This window comes from Ciona intestinalis, chromosome 13, assembly GCF_000224145.3.
Source record: "Ciona intestinalis chromosome 13, KH, whole genome shotgun sequence".
In the NCBI taxonomy this organism is placed as follows: Eukaryota; Metazoa; Chordata; class Ascidiacea; order Phlebobranchia; family Cionidae; genus Ciona; species Ciona intestinalis.
Window position 1 is genome coordinate 759,235 of NC_020178.2, and position 15,000 is coordinate 774,234.

Genomic DNA, 15,000 nt, shown 5'->3' on the forward strand with positions numbered 1-15,000 from the left:
TTTAAGAAACATATATTACAGAAGAAACTTACCCATTTAAGATACTTGAATGTAAAATGTAATTTACTTTATCCTCGCGTGGCCGGAAAACAACAGCCGTTATAACACATGTTCTGTTTCACACATCCTATGCCAACTTGCGAGTTACCATGTATGTTACTTTTTCGGTACTTTAATATTTTACATTATATATAACAGTAATCTGAGTGTTAGGGTAATGAGCCAAATCTGGTCCAAATTCCTGGGTTTTGGAGTAATGGGGCAAATCTGAAAAAGCCCTGAAAAGGACTTCACCCATATAGAATAGTGTTATATAAAACAATTGCATTACATGCATTAAATTAAAGATATTCTGTTTTAATTACAGGCATGGGATTTATTCACAGGTCGAGTAGTGAACACATTACACGATGTAGGATCTAATGTGACATCATTATGCGTATGTATGAACAACAATTATGTGGTAGCAATGGACAGTTATAAAAAGGTTGGCATAATACTTTGTTTAGAAACTTTTCTCTTACATATTTATACCTGGAATTTCAATGCGCCTGGTGTTGTGGCACAGTGGCCAGCAACAGTGCTTTTGGGCATAGGTAATGGTTTCCAAGCTTGCTGTTGCTATCTCAGACACCTCTCACAAATCACCATTAAAGTTACATTACAAATACACATATGAGAACTCACCAGTAAGCAGGAGATGTATAAAACAGAACACACATATTGTAACGACTGCCCATGCCCTGCCACAAAAGAATAATATGGTTATATACATTCACATTAGGGGCACTGTATATTATAGCTTGTTAAATTTTTCAGTTTGTGGTATCAAATAGTAGAGATTCTGATAACAGACATTTCAGGTTATTTTAGAGTTAATTTTTCTACTTTACCAGATAAAAGTTTGGTGTCTGCGAACATCTTCATGCATCTTATGCATGCAAGATACTGGGGAGGGAGTAGTTACATCATCAGCTGGAGATATGCAAGCTTTATTTGTTCTTATAAGTAATTCTAACAAACTTATGAAGGTTTGGGACCTGGACAAGTAAGTGAGATAAAATATACTACCAAGTTATAAGTTGTCTAAGTAGTCAACCATACAGAAACTGAAAATAATCACCTACAAAGTAACATACATGGTAACCTGTCAGCTGGCACGAGGTGTATGAAACAGAACACCCACATTATAAACACTGTCCCCGCCACGCGGAAATAAATAAGTTACATTCATTCAATCAATATTACACAGAATTCGTTTCTTACACAAGATTGACATTAGTCCTAATTTTGAATTACAAACCGACCAATCGGTTCTCTGCGCTCGTAACTCACGAGCGAACAACGTTTTGTTTTCATTCCAATCAACAAATGAGGCTTATGTTTATAATGTGAAGAGAGCAAAGCACTTGAACACAATCAAGTTACAGGTATTGTTGAGTCTCAAATGGTTGTAATTTTTCGGTGCTGTGCACAGTTGTTAGCGCAACAGAAATAAACATCAACAAAAGTTACATACATGGTAATTTGTAAGCAGGCACAAGGTGTATGAAACAGAACACCTGTGTTATAACAACTGTCGCTAACCCCGCCATGCAAGAATAAATAAGTTACACTCTTACGAAGTTACATACATGGTAACTCGTAAGCAGGCACAACGTGAATAAAATGGGAACACCTATGTTATAACCACTGTCTTTTCCGGTGGATAAAACAAGTTAAATTCACAGACTGATCACGAAAATGCTTCAATCACGCAAGTAGAGGTATCACGTGAATATTATGTGATAGCATGTATGAGACAGTACATGACGCTCCATGAGATAGTCACCTTTGAACTGTATGATGCAATCAATTATGGCCACGTTAGGACTATCAAGGCATGCCCAGAAGATGGAGTAAGTTGAATAGGATATAGATTATATCAAATATGTATAGTGACTACTGTTTTTTAAATATTTCCTTATCTTTCTTTTTACACAGTTATTTGTGTCAGTTAGGTTTTTGGCTGACATTTCACGATTTTTTATATTTCACCTTAAATTGGTTACACCCTTTTTCACAGGTGTTTATATAAGTTAAGTTGTATTTTGACCCACACTTCAGTATTTGTCAATTTGACCGGCACTTTAGTATTTTTGACAGCTAGTTTTACCAAGTGTCAACAAAACAATAACCTTAAATTCGTGCACCAGTTTTTTATTTATACTTTTACTTTGGTTTCGTTATATTTAAAACCTTACCTTTTTTGTTGCAGGTGTTTGGTATCTTTCTGAATCGTTTAGGCTCCCATATTATTGCATTATGTAAAGGACATACAGGGACAGAAGTTTGTGTATGGAATGTAGAGACTGGAAATCACCAACATGTAGCATTTGAAAACGCACATTCTACATGTGGTAGGATACATGTGTTGTAACTTGACAGTAAGCATGAGATGTATGGATACACCATGTGTGTCTGGTGTATAAGAAGACACCAATGTTATAACTTGACAGTGAGCATGAGGTGTATGAATACACCATGTGTAACTGGTGTATGAGAAGACACCCATGTTATAACTCGATAGTGAGCATAAGATGTATGGATACACCATGCGTGTCTGATGTATAAGATGACACCCATGTTATAACTTGACAGTGAGCATGAGGTGTATGAATACACCATGTGTGTCCGGTGTAAAAGAAGACACCCATGTTATAACTCAACAGTAAGCATGAGATGTATGGATACACCATGCGTGTCTGATGTATAAGATGACACCCATGTTATAACTTGACAGTGAGCATGAGGTGTATGAATACACCATGTGTGTCCGGTGTAAAAGAAGACACCCATGTTATAACTCAACAGTAAGCATGAGATGTATAAATACACCATGTGTGTCTGGTGTATAAGAAGACACCCATGTTATAACTTAACAGTGAGCATGAGGTGTATGAATACACCATGTGTGTCTGGTGTATGAGAAGACACTCATGTTATAACTCGACAGTGAGCATGATACACTTAATAATCTGTACAGGCGCATGTGTAGACCTCCAGTATTGCCTAACAAGCCACCCATCAGAAACCACCATAAGAGTCCACAATCTCACAACTCGTATAGATGATAGACCAGCAAGGCAATCTACGCATAATAAGTCACAAGGAATTGGCGAGTTCTACCCAATAACACATAACAGCAGGTATCTAGTTATCATGAAGTGTTATCTGCTGTCATGGCACAAAGTGGTTAGCATGTCTTCCTCTAACCCAGAGACATCAAGTTCAAGGCTTGTCTCTGCTACCATTGTGGGTATATGTGTCCTTAGACAGTGGATATTTAACAGCAATTGCTCCAACCTAGTGGTCCCTTATGGGTGGTCTAAATTGTCAGCCATACATTAAAAAACAATCACATACAAAGTTACATTATTAACTCTTGTTAGCAGGCACGAATATGAAACAGAATCCCCTTGTTATAATGACTGTCATTACCCCGCCATACAAGAATGTTTGAGTTAGATATACATAAAAGAATAATTGAATTACATTCAGTAATTCATATGGTGCTCTATAAATATTTTCATAGATATATGGTCGCTTGTGGGTCCAATCATGGTATGCACTATACATACAGTAGCCTATAAAAAGTTGGAAGACACTGTTTTGAGTCCTAAAAAGATTGAAAACACTGTTTTAAGCCCTAAAAAAATGGGAAACACTGTTTTAAGCCTTAAAAAAAATGGGAAACACTGTTTTAAGCCGAAAAATGTTGGGGAACATTGTTTTAAGCACTAAAAAGTTGGGAAACATTGTTTTAATTGCATATTAATTCGGAAAACACTGTTTTGTACCATAGATATGTCGTCGCTCGTGGCTCAGACAACGGTCCAATCACTGTATGGAATATCACACGAGGGCAGTGCAGAGGTGAAGCAGTGAGTATCGAGAGGGGACTGCAGGAGAAGAATGATGTCATGGTTGTCAAGGATACGAGGGTCGTCATCTTATCAGATCGTGGGATGTCTTCAATGGAGCACGGATCAGAGCAGGTGAGATGAAACTATATAATTTATACAAAAAAAGTGCAAACTAGTATGAACTAGAATATGGAAACTAGTGTTTAAAAGTATTCGATTAAAGGATTCACAGTTTGAATTTTATAGAGCAAATTTTGGAGTAATACAGGCTTAAATTTGAATTGCCATGGCTAAAACACACCTTTGACTACAAACAAGCAGGGCCAGATTATATTGCATTCACCACATTAAATGGTGAAGTTCCCTATGTATAAACAAATAACATAAACCCTTTAAACTTGTTAAAACATATTGCGTAATTCGTTTCAAACCAAAACAAAAATCCCACAGATTTTCAAGACTATCTACATTTATGATTTACAAACGAAGAAATATGTTCGCAAGATTCACCCGGTGGCAGTTATGACGTGCCCACGCGACGAATATCGTATCCTTGGCGCAGATCGGCTGCTAGGTGTCGCCCAAGATCGGAGCCATTTTGTCGTGTGGAGTTTGGAAAATGGCCAGGTGGGTTGAGAGTGTGAATGAATGTAACTTATTTGTCTTTGTGTTGCGAGGTTACTATATTATAGTTATAACATGGGTGTTCTGTTTCATACACCTCGTGCTCGCTTACAAGTTACCACGAATGTAACTTTGTGGGTGAAATTTTGTAAGGATTTGTTTTTTTGTGGTAGTAAATTTAGTGGAACTCTATCAGTAAATTTATTTTTAACCAGGTTATAAACCGGATGAAACTGGATTTCAGCAAGTATGAACTGGCTGAGAACCTTGCTGAGCAAAAGAAAAAAGAAAGAAAATGGAAAAGGAAAAAAGGCAAAGTAAGCTATGCCTTGTATTATGGGTTTATATGATATATATTATATCAGAGCATTACAACATTGGTGTTCTGTGTTGGAATGCAATATATATTGGCTCTGCTTGTTTGTATAGTCACGTAACGACAGGGTAAAAGCTGTTTCGGGACTTAAAACTAGGGTGCTAAAACCTATGATCCCCCCTTTGCCCCAAAAGTTACACCTATGTTGAATACCATAATGCATATTTCAAGTACTCAATTTAGTGTTTCTATTTTTTCAGTCACATGACCATGCTCCGAAAACTGAGCAAATTTCTGGCGGCCTTCCCTGCCATTTGAACTCTGAAGCAAGAAATCGTAAAATTGACCAAATTCTCCTAAGTGCTGATGAGAGTACTTTGTTGTGTTCATTTTATGGATACCATGTAGCTGTGTTTGATATGGATACAAACGAACATGTTCATACTTTGACTAATAAGCATTCATTACTGCTACTACATCAGGTACTTGAATGAATAAATGAATGAATGTAACTTACTTTATCCTCGCGTGGTTGGAAAACAACAGTCGTTATCACACGGGTGTTCACACACCTCGTGCCCTTTTGTAGTGTTGTTTATGTATTATTTTTATTTTATTTGCTTTTTGTTATTAGTTTACCGTTAAGTCATTTACATTCCACGGTGTAGGAAATTGGGTGTAGGAGTTTGTCGCAAAATATGCGTCAGCACTAAAATACCACATTCTTAATTCATGTATCTGTTTATTAATTTATATATTCTAAGAGTAGTTGGCCAACTCTGCCTAAATACTAGGTCTTAACATGGACCTCACCCATATAGAACAGCACAATCAATCGTTCTCACATTTCACAGGCTGTTATCACCCACCGTGGGTGCCATCTTGTCCACACAAACTATGATGAAGCTACAAAGACATCATACCTCACTGTGTGGAACCTTAGGCAAGGGACTGTGTTGCGGAGATTAAAGAATGAACCTTTATTGTGTGGGTTGGCAGTTTCTGAGAATGCTTCGCGTGTGGTGTTCGCTACTGAAGATAATTTCCTCAAGATTTGGGAACCTTTCAGGTTAGTGTACCTTATACTCGCTGTTAAGTTATAACATGGGTGTCTTCTTATACACCAGACACACATGGTGCATTCATACACCTCATGCTCGCTGTAAAGTTATAACATAGGTGTCTTCTTATACACCAGACACACATGGTGTATTCATACACCTCATGCTCACTGTTGAGTTATAACATCTATATAACCTCCTCCCAACAGAAAAGGAGGCCACCGTAAGATACCTGGTTACGAAGGTCTTACCTTCCGTAAACCATCGAGCCACCAGCAATCAACATCAGTATACTTGATGAGATCCGCCACAAGAGCTGTTGTGTTTTCTAATGATATATCACTGTGGGATCTGGAGAGAAATTATGTCATGTCTCGTTTTACCCCGGATGTACCGGTATGTTATTGAATGGATAGTGTAATTTGTTTATTCTATTGTGCAATGACAGTGGTTAAAACACTGGTGTTATGTTTCATACACCTCATGCATTTTTACGACTTATTATGTATGTAACTTATTTATCCTCGCATAGAGGGGCAATGTCAGTCGTTCTACCATGGTTGTTCTGTTTCATACACCTCGTGCCCAATGTTTTGAGAAATTGTTTTATTTTTTAATATATAAATGATAATTAAGATTTCTATTATCATTTTATATTATTTCTATAGTTCCAGTGCTGCAGTGTTGCCATGCAAGGTAGTTTGATCGTTGCAGGGATGTCCGATTCTCCGAATGTGGTCACGCTTCGATTAATGTCACATGACCTCACTGTCAACCAATACGGTCGCTCCGCTGTGGGCGATATCGGAAAAAGTGGAATTTTCGGCGAACGAGAAGAAAAAGATTCTGAGAGCTCGGAAGAAGACTTGTGATGTCATAAAATGTAATGATGATGTCATGGGCATCATTTTTTGGGGATTTTTTTAACAAAATCTGGGGTGACATTGGTAAAATACAGTTACACCAATAGTTGTCAAACATAGGGAACCTCATTGATTAATGTGGGGAATGCAATATACTTTGGCTCTGCTTGTTTGTATGGACACCTAACAGCAGGGTAAAATCTGGGATGACATTGTTAAAATGCAGTTACATTCATAGTTGTCAAACATAGGGAACCTCATTGATTAATGTGGTGAATGCAATATACTTTGGCTCTGCTTGTTTGTATAGACACCTAACAGCGGGGTGAAATCTGTGTTAGGGGGAAAATAGGGTGCTCAAGTATATGATCTTACTTATGTTTCAGTATTATGCACTTACATGTTCATTTTTGCAATAAATATTATTCTCTTTATTTAGAACTTCAAGAAAAAGGCATTTTCAGCAAAAGAGAGAATTAGGAAAGTTGAAGAGATTAGAAAAAGGCAGAAAGAGAATTATGTGAGTTAGAATTTTTGCAACTTGTTATTTTATAACGAACAGTATAGTTAAGACTCAACAAACAGGGTTTTAAAACATGTTTATTGAGATACTGTATGAGCTACAATACAAATCATGCAGTGTATGATATAGTAAGTTTGGGGAAGATAGGACATTTTTATTCCATTTTCTCATCCCATTTGGTAGTAAACAAAGAACTTTCAAAGAATTATAAAACTATAACCTCACGACACCCATAGACCGTTGTTAATTGTTTAAAACCCAATCAGAATATTTGGATATTATGTGCTAAAGGTGTCCCGTCTTCCCCCACCTTACTATATCACACGTAACCATTACATGTGGATGAAGATGTAATTTTAACAGTGTCATAATTTGACCAATTTAAAATTAGGTTTTATTGTAATAGCAACATAGGTTTTAAACCTTTAAATCATACTTGTCAAAACTGAGTACTTTACATATTATACAAACTATACGTAATATACCTATAAACATATAAGCTCTTATGAAAATAGCAAATCGGCAGCAAAATGGCACAAAGGGAGCAATTGCAACAGCAAAAATCACGGTAAAGCAGAAAACACAAGTTTTTAAAAATCATTTTTAAATTCACAGTAAAGCGTTTTGATTTATGTAAATAATTTCATGTTTAAGTTTAGTAAAAAATGGGTATTTGAGAAAAATTGGCAAGAAATGCTGTTGTATGGTGTTTTATATATTGATATGGCTCATATAGGGTATATGCATTAGGGATGCACATTCAGTATTTGACATTTTTGCCAATTTTTATGCTAGCACTTAGACACGCATGCCTAGCGACTTAAGAGAACACATACTTTTTTAATACTTTTCTACATGCTGTAGGATCTCCCGTATGCAATAGAATCAAATAACTTTACAGTATAAACATAATAAATTGTTTTCTAAACTTTAGGTTTTAATTTGAAATAAAAAAATGGCGCTCGAGTAGAAAAATACGAGAAGCATTGGTCATATATTTAACACATACCAAGTTGTACAAATGTAGGCTGCTTTCATTTAAGGATCAATACAAGTATATATTTGTGCTTCTATGTAAACCTAACTATTATGTTTATGGAAAATGCACTTGAAACTCATAACACTTATGATAAGGAACATAGAAATAATAAACACAACAACAATTGGGGAGTAGGGAGGGTTTTGATCTGATGTAAAAAAACAAACAAAATATACGTTTGTATATGCTGTTGCAGTAAGATGTATTATTAGAGTGAAAGGGATGTTTTGGCAATTGTTTGTTTTTATGTTTTTAAAGGACTACCATACATTACCGGGGTTTGCTGTTAAGTGTCTTGTCCAAGGACACATACGCCCACAACGATAGCACTGTCAAGCTTGGACCTGTAACTTCTAGGCTACAGGCAGGCACGCCAACCACTATGCCACAGCACCAGATATATGTCCTTGGATAAGACACTTAACCCTGATAAAGTCTCGTCGTATGGCAGATGAAACGTAACCCTTTCACGATCAGAAAACAATCAATTGCTAGAAGATCACTTTCTTTGTTTGTTATTTTTTTAAGTTTTACAAATACCCGCTTAACAAGATGTTATATAAAAACATAACACTATTAATTATTCATAGAATAACAATCTGGCATCTGCAGAGCATTATAAATTTGTTCTAATCTGGCATCTGCAGAGCATTAAATAGAATAGCAATCTGGCATCTGCAGAGCATTATAAATTTGTTCTATACTTAACAACGTGTCTTCTTTTCCACAATTGTAACATAACTGAGTGGAAAGCATCATTAGGTTGCGCTGGGTAATTCCATATGAAATGATGATAGACTGACTTTATGTATTGCTGCATTTCATATAACTGTGTGCTTGATACCAGAAGTAAGACCTTTTTTAAATCAGATATCTGAAAAAGTAATAATTTATTGTGAAAATTTTATAAATGTAGTAACATGGTCATTTTGTTAAAATGTCTAAACAATTTGGGGAGTTCAGTAATACATAAACAAGTCAGTTATTTCATGAAATGCCTAAACAAGCCAATTATTTCATGTAATGCCTAAACAAGTTAGTTATTTCGTGTAATGCCTAAACAAGTTAGTTATTTCATGTAGTGCCTAAACAAGCCAGTTATTTCATGTAATGCCTAAATAAGTCACTTTTTTATAAAATGTTTTTTTAAAAAAAAAAAAACATTTTACAGACTTTTTTTAAAAAAGAAAATCCAATAACTCAAATGTTACAGTTTATAGCTCATTTCAAATCAGCAAAACAACTGTTCAACATACTTTGTATAATGGTTCATTATTATTTCATTAGAATACCATTGTGACAGACAAAAGACATAATTACTTCACAAATACTTAATCCTGTTCTCTCTAGTCAGGAAGAGCACTTAACAAACACTCTCAAGTATTTGTTCTTCTAATTCTTTTAACACAAGATTCTTAATTCTTAACTATTTGTTCTATATCCAGTTCAAAATACATGTTTTCTGAAACAGCGTTTTCCAAATGTAAAAAGTTTAAATAATAGTTATTATTTTTATGTTTAAAACAAGAATTAAATGAAACGCTGTCTTTATAGCTCATAAAAGTTTGGAAACACTGTTTTAATCGCATATTAATTTGGAAAATACTGTTTTTAGGCCAATAATTTTAGAAATACTGTTTTTATAGTTTATAAGTTTGGAAAACACTGTTTTAATACTGTTTTTTTTAAGCCTATAAATTTAGAAATACTACTTTTATAGTTCATGAATTTTGGAAACACTGTTTTAAATCTAAAAAAAATGGAAACACTGTTTTAAATCTATTAAAAAATTGGAAACACTGTTTTAAATCTAAAAAAATGGAAACACTGTTTTAAATCTATTAAAAAAATGGAAACACTGTTTTAAATCTATTAAAAAAATGGAAACACTGTTTTTATAAATATTTAATGAAACAACACCTGTGCTTCTGGTAAAATGATAGCAATCTTACTCCATTCTACAATCCCTTGTAATGGTAGATGGTAATGGTCAGATATAATCACTGGCACGCACCCCATGCTAATTGCTTCCACTAGTCTAGGTGACCACCCCTGTGAAAAACAATAACAATTTACACTGTAATAAAATAGGTCACTGTTTAGAACAGTATAGCACATTCTATTAAAATTCTGCCCATAATAAAATATTTTTAGTGATAACCGTCACGTTTTTTAATTTGTGGTAAAATCTGAAATGATGTTGCTAAAATACTGTTACACTCATAGTTCTAAAGGAATCTAAACAGTAGTTAAACAATTTACACTGCAATAAACAACTGCCATGTCTTTGTCGTTAAAATAAAAATGACCTTGGTTATTGTATTTAAACAGGTATAGAGAGTTAGAACAGGCTACGAAACATCACTTTAACTACATTTAACTTATTTCCAATTATATAGATGTAATTTTCAGTGTTGCACATTTAAAAAATATAAAATAATACGGCAACACTGCAACATAAAGTCAATTCCCATTACAACTGTATAAGCAACAAGTTTAATGTGTTTATTATACCAATATTGAAACATCGATAATGATAAAACAATTTCAGTTTTCTGTTTGTTTTTTTACACCACATAGTCAAGTGCAGTTAATAATAAACTAAAACCTTTATTACAAAACAAGCTTTAATTTTAAAGAATCTTTTTTCTTGCAAAAAAACATTGGGCAGATTTTATTTAACTATAATACGGTCCTGCTGTATGGCAGACAACAATGTATTTTTAATGCCATAAGATCAGATTTTGTATAATACAGTGAATAACACATGACTGTAATTACCTCTTTTCCACGGAAAATGAGACAAAACTTTGCTTTTTTCAGTTTTTCGATGTAAGCTGACGGTTTCAAGATACGATTTATGATTTCTATGTCTTGATCTGAATACCATGTTCGCCACGCTAGCGGACGGATTCGGCCACTAGGTGAAAATGTAAGTTAGTTTGTTATGTGTTGGTTATTGTTAGGAGATATATTATTCTATTCTATATGGATAAGAACAAAATCTCTGTTTTATGTAAAAGTTGGTCTATTCTTTATCAGCAAGACATTTATTAAACATTCCTCCAACCCAGTGGTCACTAGTGGGTTGTAGCACCTTGAGTGTCATGGTAACGGGCCAACTCTGCCCAAAATCAGGGGCCAGGTCCCATGGCATGTCACGCTGTAGGACCTCACCCATATAGAATAGAATGTACATATTATTGGGATAATAAGCCAACTCTGGTCTAAATCTCAGGTCCCATGGCATGCCTTGGTGTAGGACCTCACCCATATAGAATAGAATGTACATATTATTGTTGTAATGGGCCAACTCTGACCTAGATCTTAGGTCCTATGGCATGTCACGCTGTAGGACCTTACCCACACAGAATAGAACACAACATATAGACTATATAATATAACACATATTACATTTGCAACAATATCAATACATACCTTGTAATATCCCCAGCAAAGAAAGCAAGTATATTCCTTCCCCTTACGTCTACAAGTGCCCCACCCTTACCAATTAAGTGTATGTTTGATAAGCCACTAGATGGGGTGGGGGGAATGCTTATGTCCTGTGATATATATATATATATATGTGGTTAGTTATTATATAGAATGTTAGTATAACACTGTTAACCAAATAGATTTGTGTTTTCTCAACATTTATAAAGCCTAGAAATCACTCCTACTTTATTAACTGGTCTAACTAGTTAACAACTGTTTATGTTCTTTAAACTAGTATGTGGAAAAAAATATAAGCAGGTTATGACCTAAAAAGTCTGTGTTTGAAAATACTCCTACAGTTTTTAGCATGGTTTATTTTGCCGTATTTTTCTGTTTATTATCTCCACAGCGAGCATAGGGTTCTCGATAGTGAACATGAGGTTCTCGACAGCGAGCATGAGGTCTTACCTTGTGAGGAATAAAGTAAGGGTCATCATAATCTGCAGTGCTGACTAATCCTATTGCATTTTTCATCAATCCTTCAGCAACCTTGGCGCCAACATCATGTGAACAAATATAAAAATGATTGGCACCACTGGACTGGGACCAATACGGGTATCTGGAAATATTTTCAAGGTTTTATTAAAATTTTTAGTAGAAAATCTAATTGCAACCAGCAGCAGATAAATTGTAATTTTTAGGGTACAACTAATTGACTGTAATTTATATTTGTCCTACACCGTCGCACGATGGTTAGCACGCCTGCCTCTACCCTGGAGTTTACAGGTTTGTGGCTTGATGTTGCTACCATTGTGGGCGTGTGTGTCTTTGGGTAACACACTTAAAGGTGATTGCTTCAACCCAGTGGTCTCTAATGTGCTGTCTAAATTGTCAGCCAAACATTAAAAAATCACCTACTAACTTACATACGTGGTAACTTGCAAGCAGAGCATAAGGTGTGTGAAACAAAACACATATGTTACAACAACTGTCTTTGTATATATTATATATACGAGACCCACTGGGTTTGTATTTCATGAAGAATATTCGCGGTAACTCTTTTAGCTTCCATTAGGCCTTCATGCTCCGTTGGGTAATCAAGGATATATGATGAACATCGAATTGGAATGAAGAAAAATGTGGCCAAGTTTGGATGCTGTGTGAATAAGATTTCTATAAAGAATGTCTATGATGTCTTAGTAGGGTAAGTGATGTCATAAATATGCTTTTGTAAAACTAAAATCTTTACAAATCTTTTTATGAATCGCATTTTTCATTTGTGGACATTAAATTGTGGGTTAAAGTGGCACATAATGAAAAATAGTGACATTCTATTCCATGGACTTAATATTTAGGCCAGATTTGACCTCACCTCACTTTTGTGACACATAATATCTATTATGATGCTAACCTGTGTTCGAAAGTTTGATTTTTCAAGTAATTCTTGGAAAACACGTTCCACAGCATACCCCCCTACTCTGTGCGGGTGGTGGTCCGTTCCTATCTTCGTTTCGTAAATGTAAACCTGAAAAAATTAACTTTAACTTATATATATAAATGTAAACCTGAAACAATTAACATGATAAGCTGTAAAGTTTAAACATCTTGGAATTTAACTTTGAAGTTAAAAATACTAGTTTTGTTGGTACTTTGTAAAACTAGCTGTCAAAAAATGTTTAGATGGTATATACTTTAAAATAGCTCATTCACTCAAATAGAATAAAACAATCAATATACTACTACACTATCTATAACTAACAGACTACATACTGTATAGAAGAAACAGAACATACTATACATTGTATACATAGAATTACCACACACTATATCTGAGTCTCACCTTTAAATTATTCACCATCTCGCGATAATCATTTGGTGATTGTGCAGTTTTCTGTAAAGTAGAACTGCCATAAAAAATGAGGCTACAGCTTAATAGGCCGCTGGTAAAGGGCTCAAATAGTTAAGTGTTTTTTAGGCTTATTATAAGTTAACTATTAATAATAGTACTGTGGGGTAAGATGAATACCATTTGCACAAAATACCCATGTTTCCTCATCTTTTTTTTAATTAAAAATGCTCTAAAAGTCATGACGTTATTCTTTGTTTGGTACCAAATGGGACGATAAAAGATAATAAGAACTATCTTACCCCAACATACTATAGTATAGTTTATACATAACCGTAAGTTGCTTTTTACCTTAAGGACTTTATAATTGGGTTGCTTAATATAAAGATCTGTTTCTCCATGTTGATAAGACGTTACTGATGTTTTTAACCATCCATTACTATTGAAACCTGGAATTTAACATAATATATATATAAGCTTTATTAAAGGTATACAAACAATAATATGTAGATATGTTCTTCAGTATTTTTGACAATTTGACCGACACTTTAGTATTTTTGACAGCTAGTTTTATAAAGTTTAACAAAACAATAACCTTGAATAGGTTGCACCACTTTTCACAGGTGTTTATATAAGTTAAGTTGTATTTGACCAACACTTCAGTATTTTTGACGGCTAGTTTTATAAAGTGTCAACAAAACAATAACCTTGAATTGGTTGCACCATTTTTCACAGGTGTTTCGTGTTTGTTTAAGTTAAGTAGTGTTTGACATGGTTTAAATAGGGCTTTTGGTGCTATTGAAAACTAAATACCCAAATCAAAACAAACAAATTCAGAATGAATTACCCAGGACCTGTTGCCTTGAAAACATAACAGACAGAATCAAGTCCAACCAATTGTATAATAAAAAATATATGTTTCACCTAAATAGCATCGTCAGTCTCATGTTTAAATAGAAATCTTACCATTGCATTCTTCAAACGAATCGCAAACTTGTTTTAAAATTTCAATGTCATTTGCTTGAACATGCAGCAAGTCCTAATAAAATTAACAAGTATATTTTGTTGTTGCCAGGCATATTATAAATGTGAAAGAGATCTTGTGGACATTTGGTTAAAATTTCAAAACAAACAATTGCCTGAAGGTATCTTTCACACACAAATTATAAAATTTAAATTTATAATTTTTACATTCAAAAGTTTATAAAATAAAGAAACAGAATGAAACTATTTTTTGAAACAAATGAAACTATTTTTATAAATAAAGAAACAGTATGCCGAAATGAAAATATTTTTTAATTACGACGTAAAGGCTTTCTTTTTCATTATTTATATAGAAATATGGGCATAGCTATTATGGGACATGTATGCAAGTTAACACATTTTAG

The 15,000-nt window shown here is 34.3% G+C and overlaps 3 protein-coding genes across 4 annotated transcripts in view; 1 reads left to right on the forward strand and 2 right to left on the reverse strand.

The window, feature by feature from the left end:
* LOC100177451 overlaps window positions 1-8,354 on the forward strand; it is a 22,136-nt gene extending 13,782 nt beyond the window's left edge. Inside the window, exons 24-37 of the mRNA XM_018814574.2 lie at window positions 368-487; window positions 897-1,048; window positions 1,253-1,430; window positions 1,731-1,898; window positions 2,258-2,399; window positions 3,026-3,188; window positions 3,845-4,037; window positions 4,356-4,532; window positions 4,745-4,846; window positions 5,106-5,327; window positions 5,700-5,914; window positions 6,116-6,302; window positions 6,575-6,789; window positions 7,209-8,354. Of these exons, the coding sequence (XP_018670119.1) occupies window positions 368-487; window positions 897-1,048; window positions 1,253-1,430; window positions 1,731-1,898; window positions 2,258-2,399; window positions 3,026-3,188; window positions 3,845-4,037; window positions 4,356-4,532; window positions 4,745-4,846; window positions 5,106-5,327; window positions 5,700-5,914; window positions 6,116-6,302; window positions 6,575-6,778 (2,223 nt within the window). The 3' untranslated portion in view covers window positions 6,779-6,789; window positions 7,209-8,354. The remainder of the gene's footprint in view (window positions 1-367; window positions 488-896; window positions 1,049-1,252; window positions 1,431-1,730; window positions 1,899-2,257; window positions 2,400-3,025; window positions 3,189-3,844; window positions 4,038-4,355; window positions 4,533-4,744; window positions 4,847-5,105; window positions 5,328-5,699; window positions 5,915-6,115; window positions 6,303-6,574; window positions 6,790-7,208) is intronic.
* Window positions 1-15,000, reverse strand: part of LOC101242471 — a 357,398-nt gene that overhangs the window by 189,537 nt on the left and 152,861 nt on the right. The gene's annotated exons all lie outside the window — the stretch shown is intronic.
* Window positions 7,664-15,000, reverse strand: part of LOC100175129 (probable glycosyltransferase At5g11130) — a 7,884-nt gene continuing 547 nt past the window's right edge. Inside the window, exons 2-11 of the mRNA XM_026837329.1 lie at window positions 14,579-14,651; window positions 13,964-14,061; window positions 13,607-13,657; window positions 13,178-13,291; window positions 12,789-12,922; window positions 12,235-12,385; window positions 11,770-11,894; window positions 11,113-11,251; window positions 10,252-10,383; window positions 7,664-9,205 (exon numbers count right to left, since the gene is read on the reverse strand). Coding sequence (XP_026693130.1) covers window positions 9,017-9,205; window positions 10,252-10,383; window positions 11,113-11,251; window positions 11,770-11,894; window positions 12,235-12,385; window positions 12,789-12,922; window positions 13,178-13,291; window positions 13,607-13,657; window positions 13,964-14,061; window positions 14,579-14,651 — 1,206 coding nt within the window. The 3' untranslated portion in view covers window positions 7,664-9,016. The remainder of the gene's footprint in view (window positions 9,206-10,251; window positions 10,384-11,112; window positions 11,252-11,769; window positions 11,895-12,234; window positions 12,386-12,788; window positions 12,923-13,177; window positions 13,292-13,606; window positions 13,658-13,963; window positions 14,062-14,578; window positions 14,652-15,000) is intronic.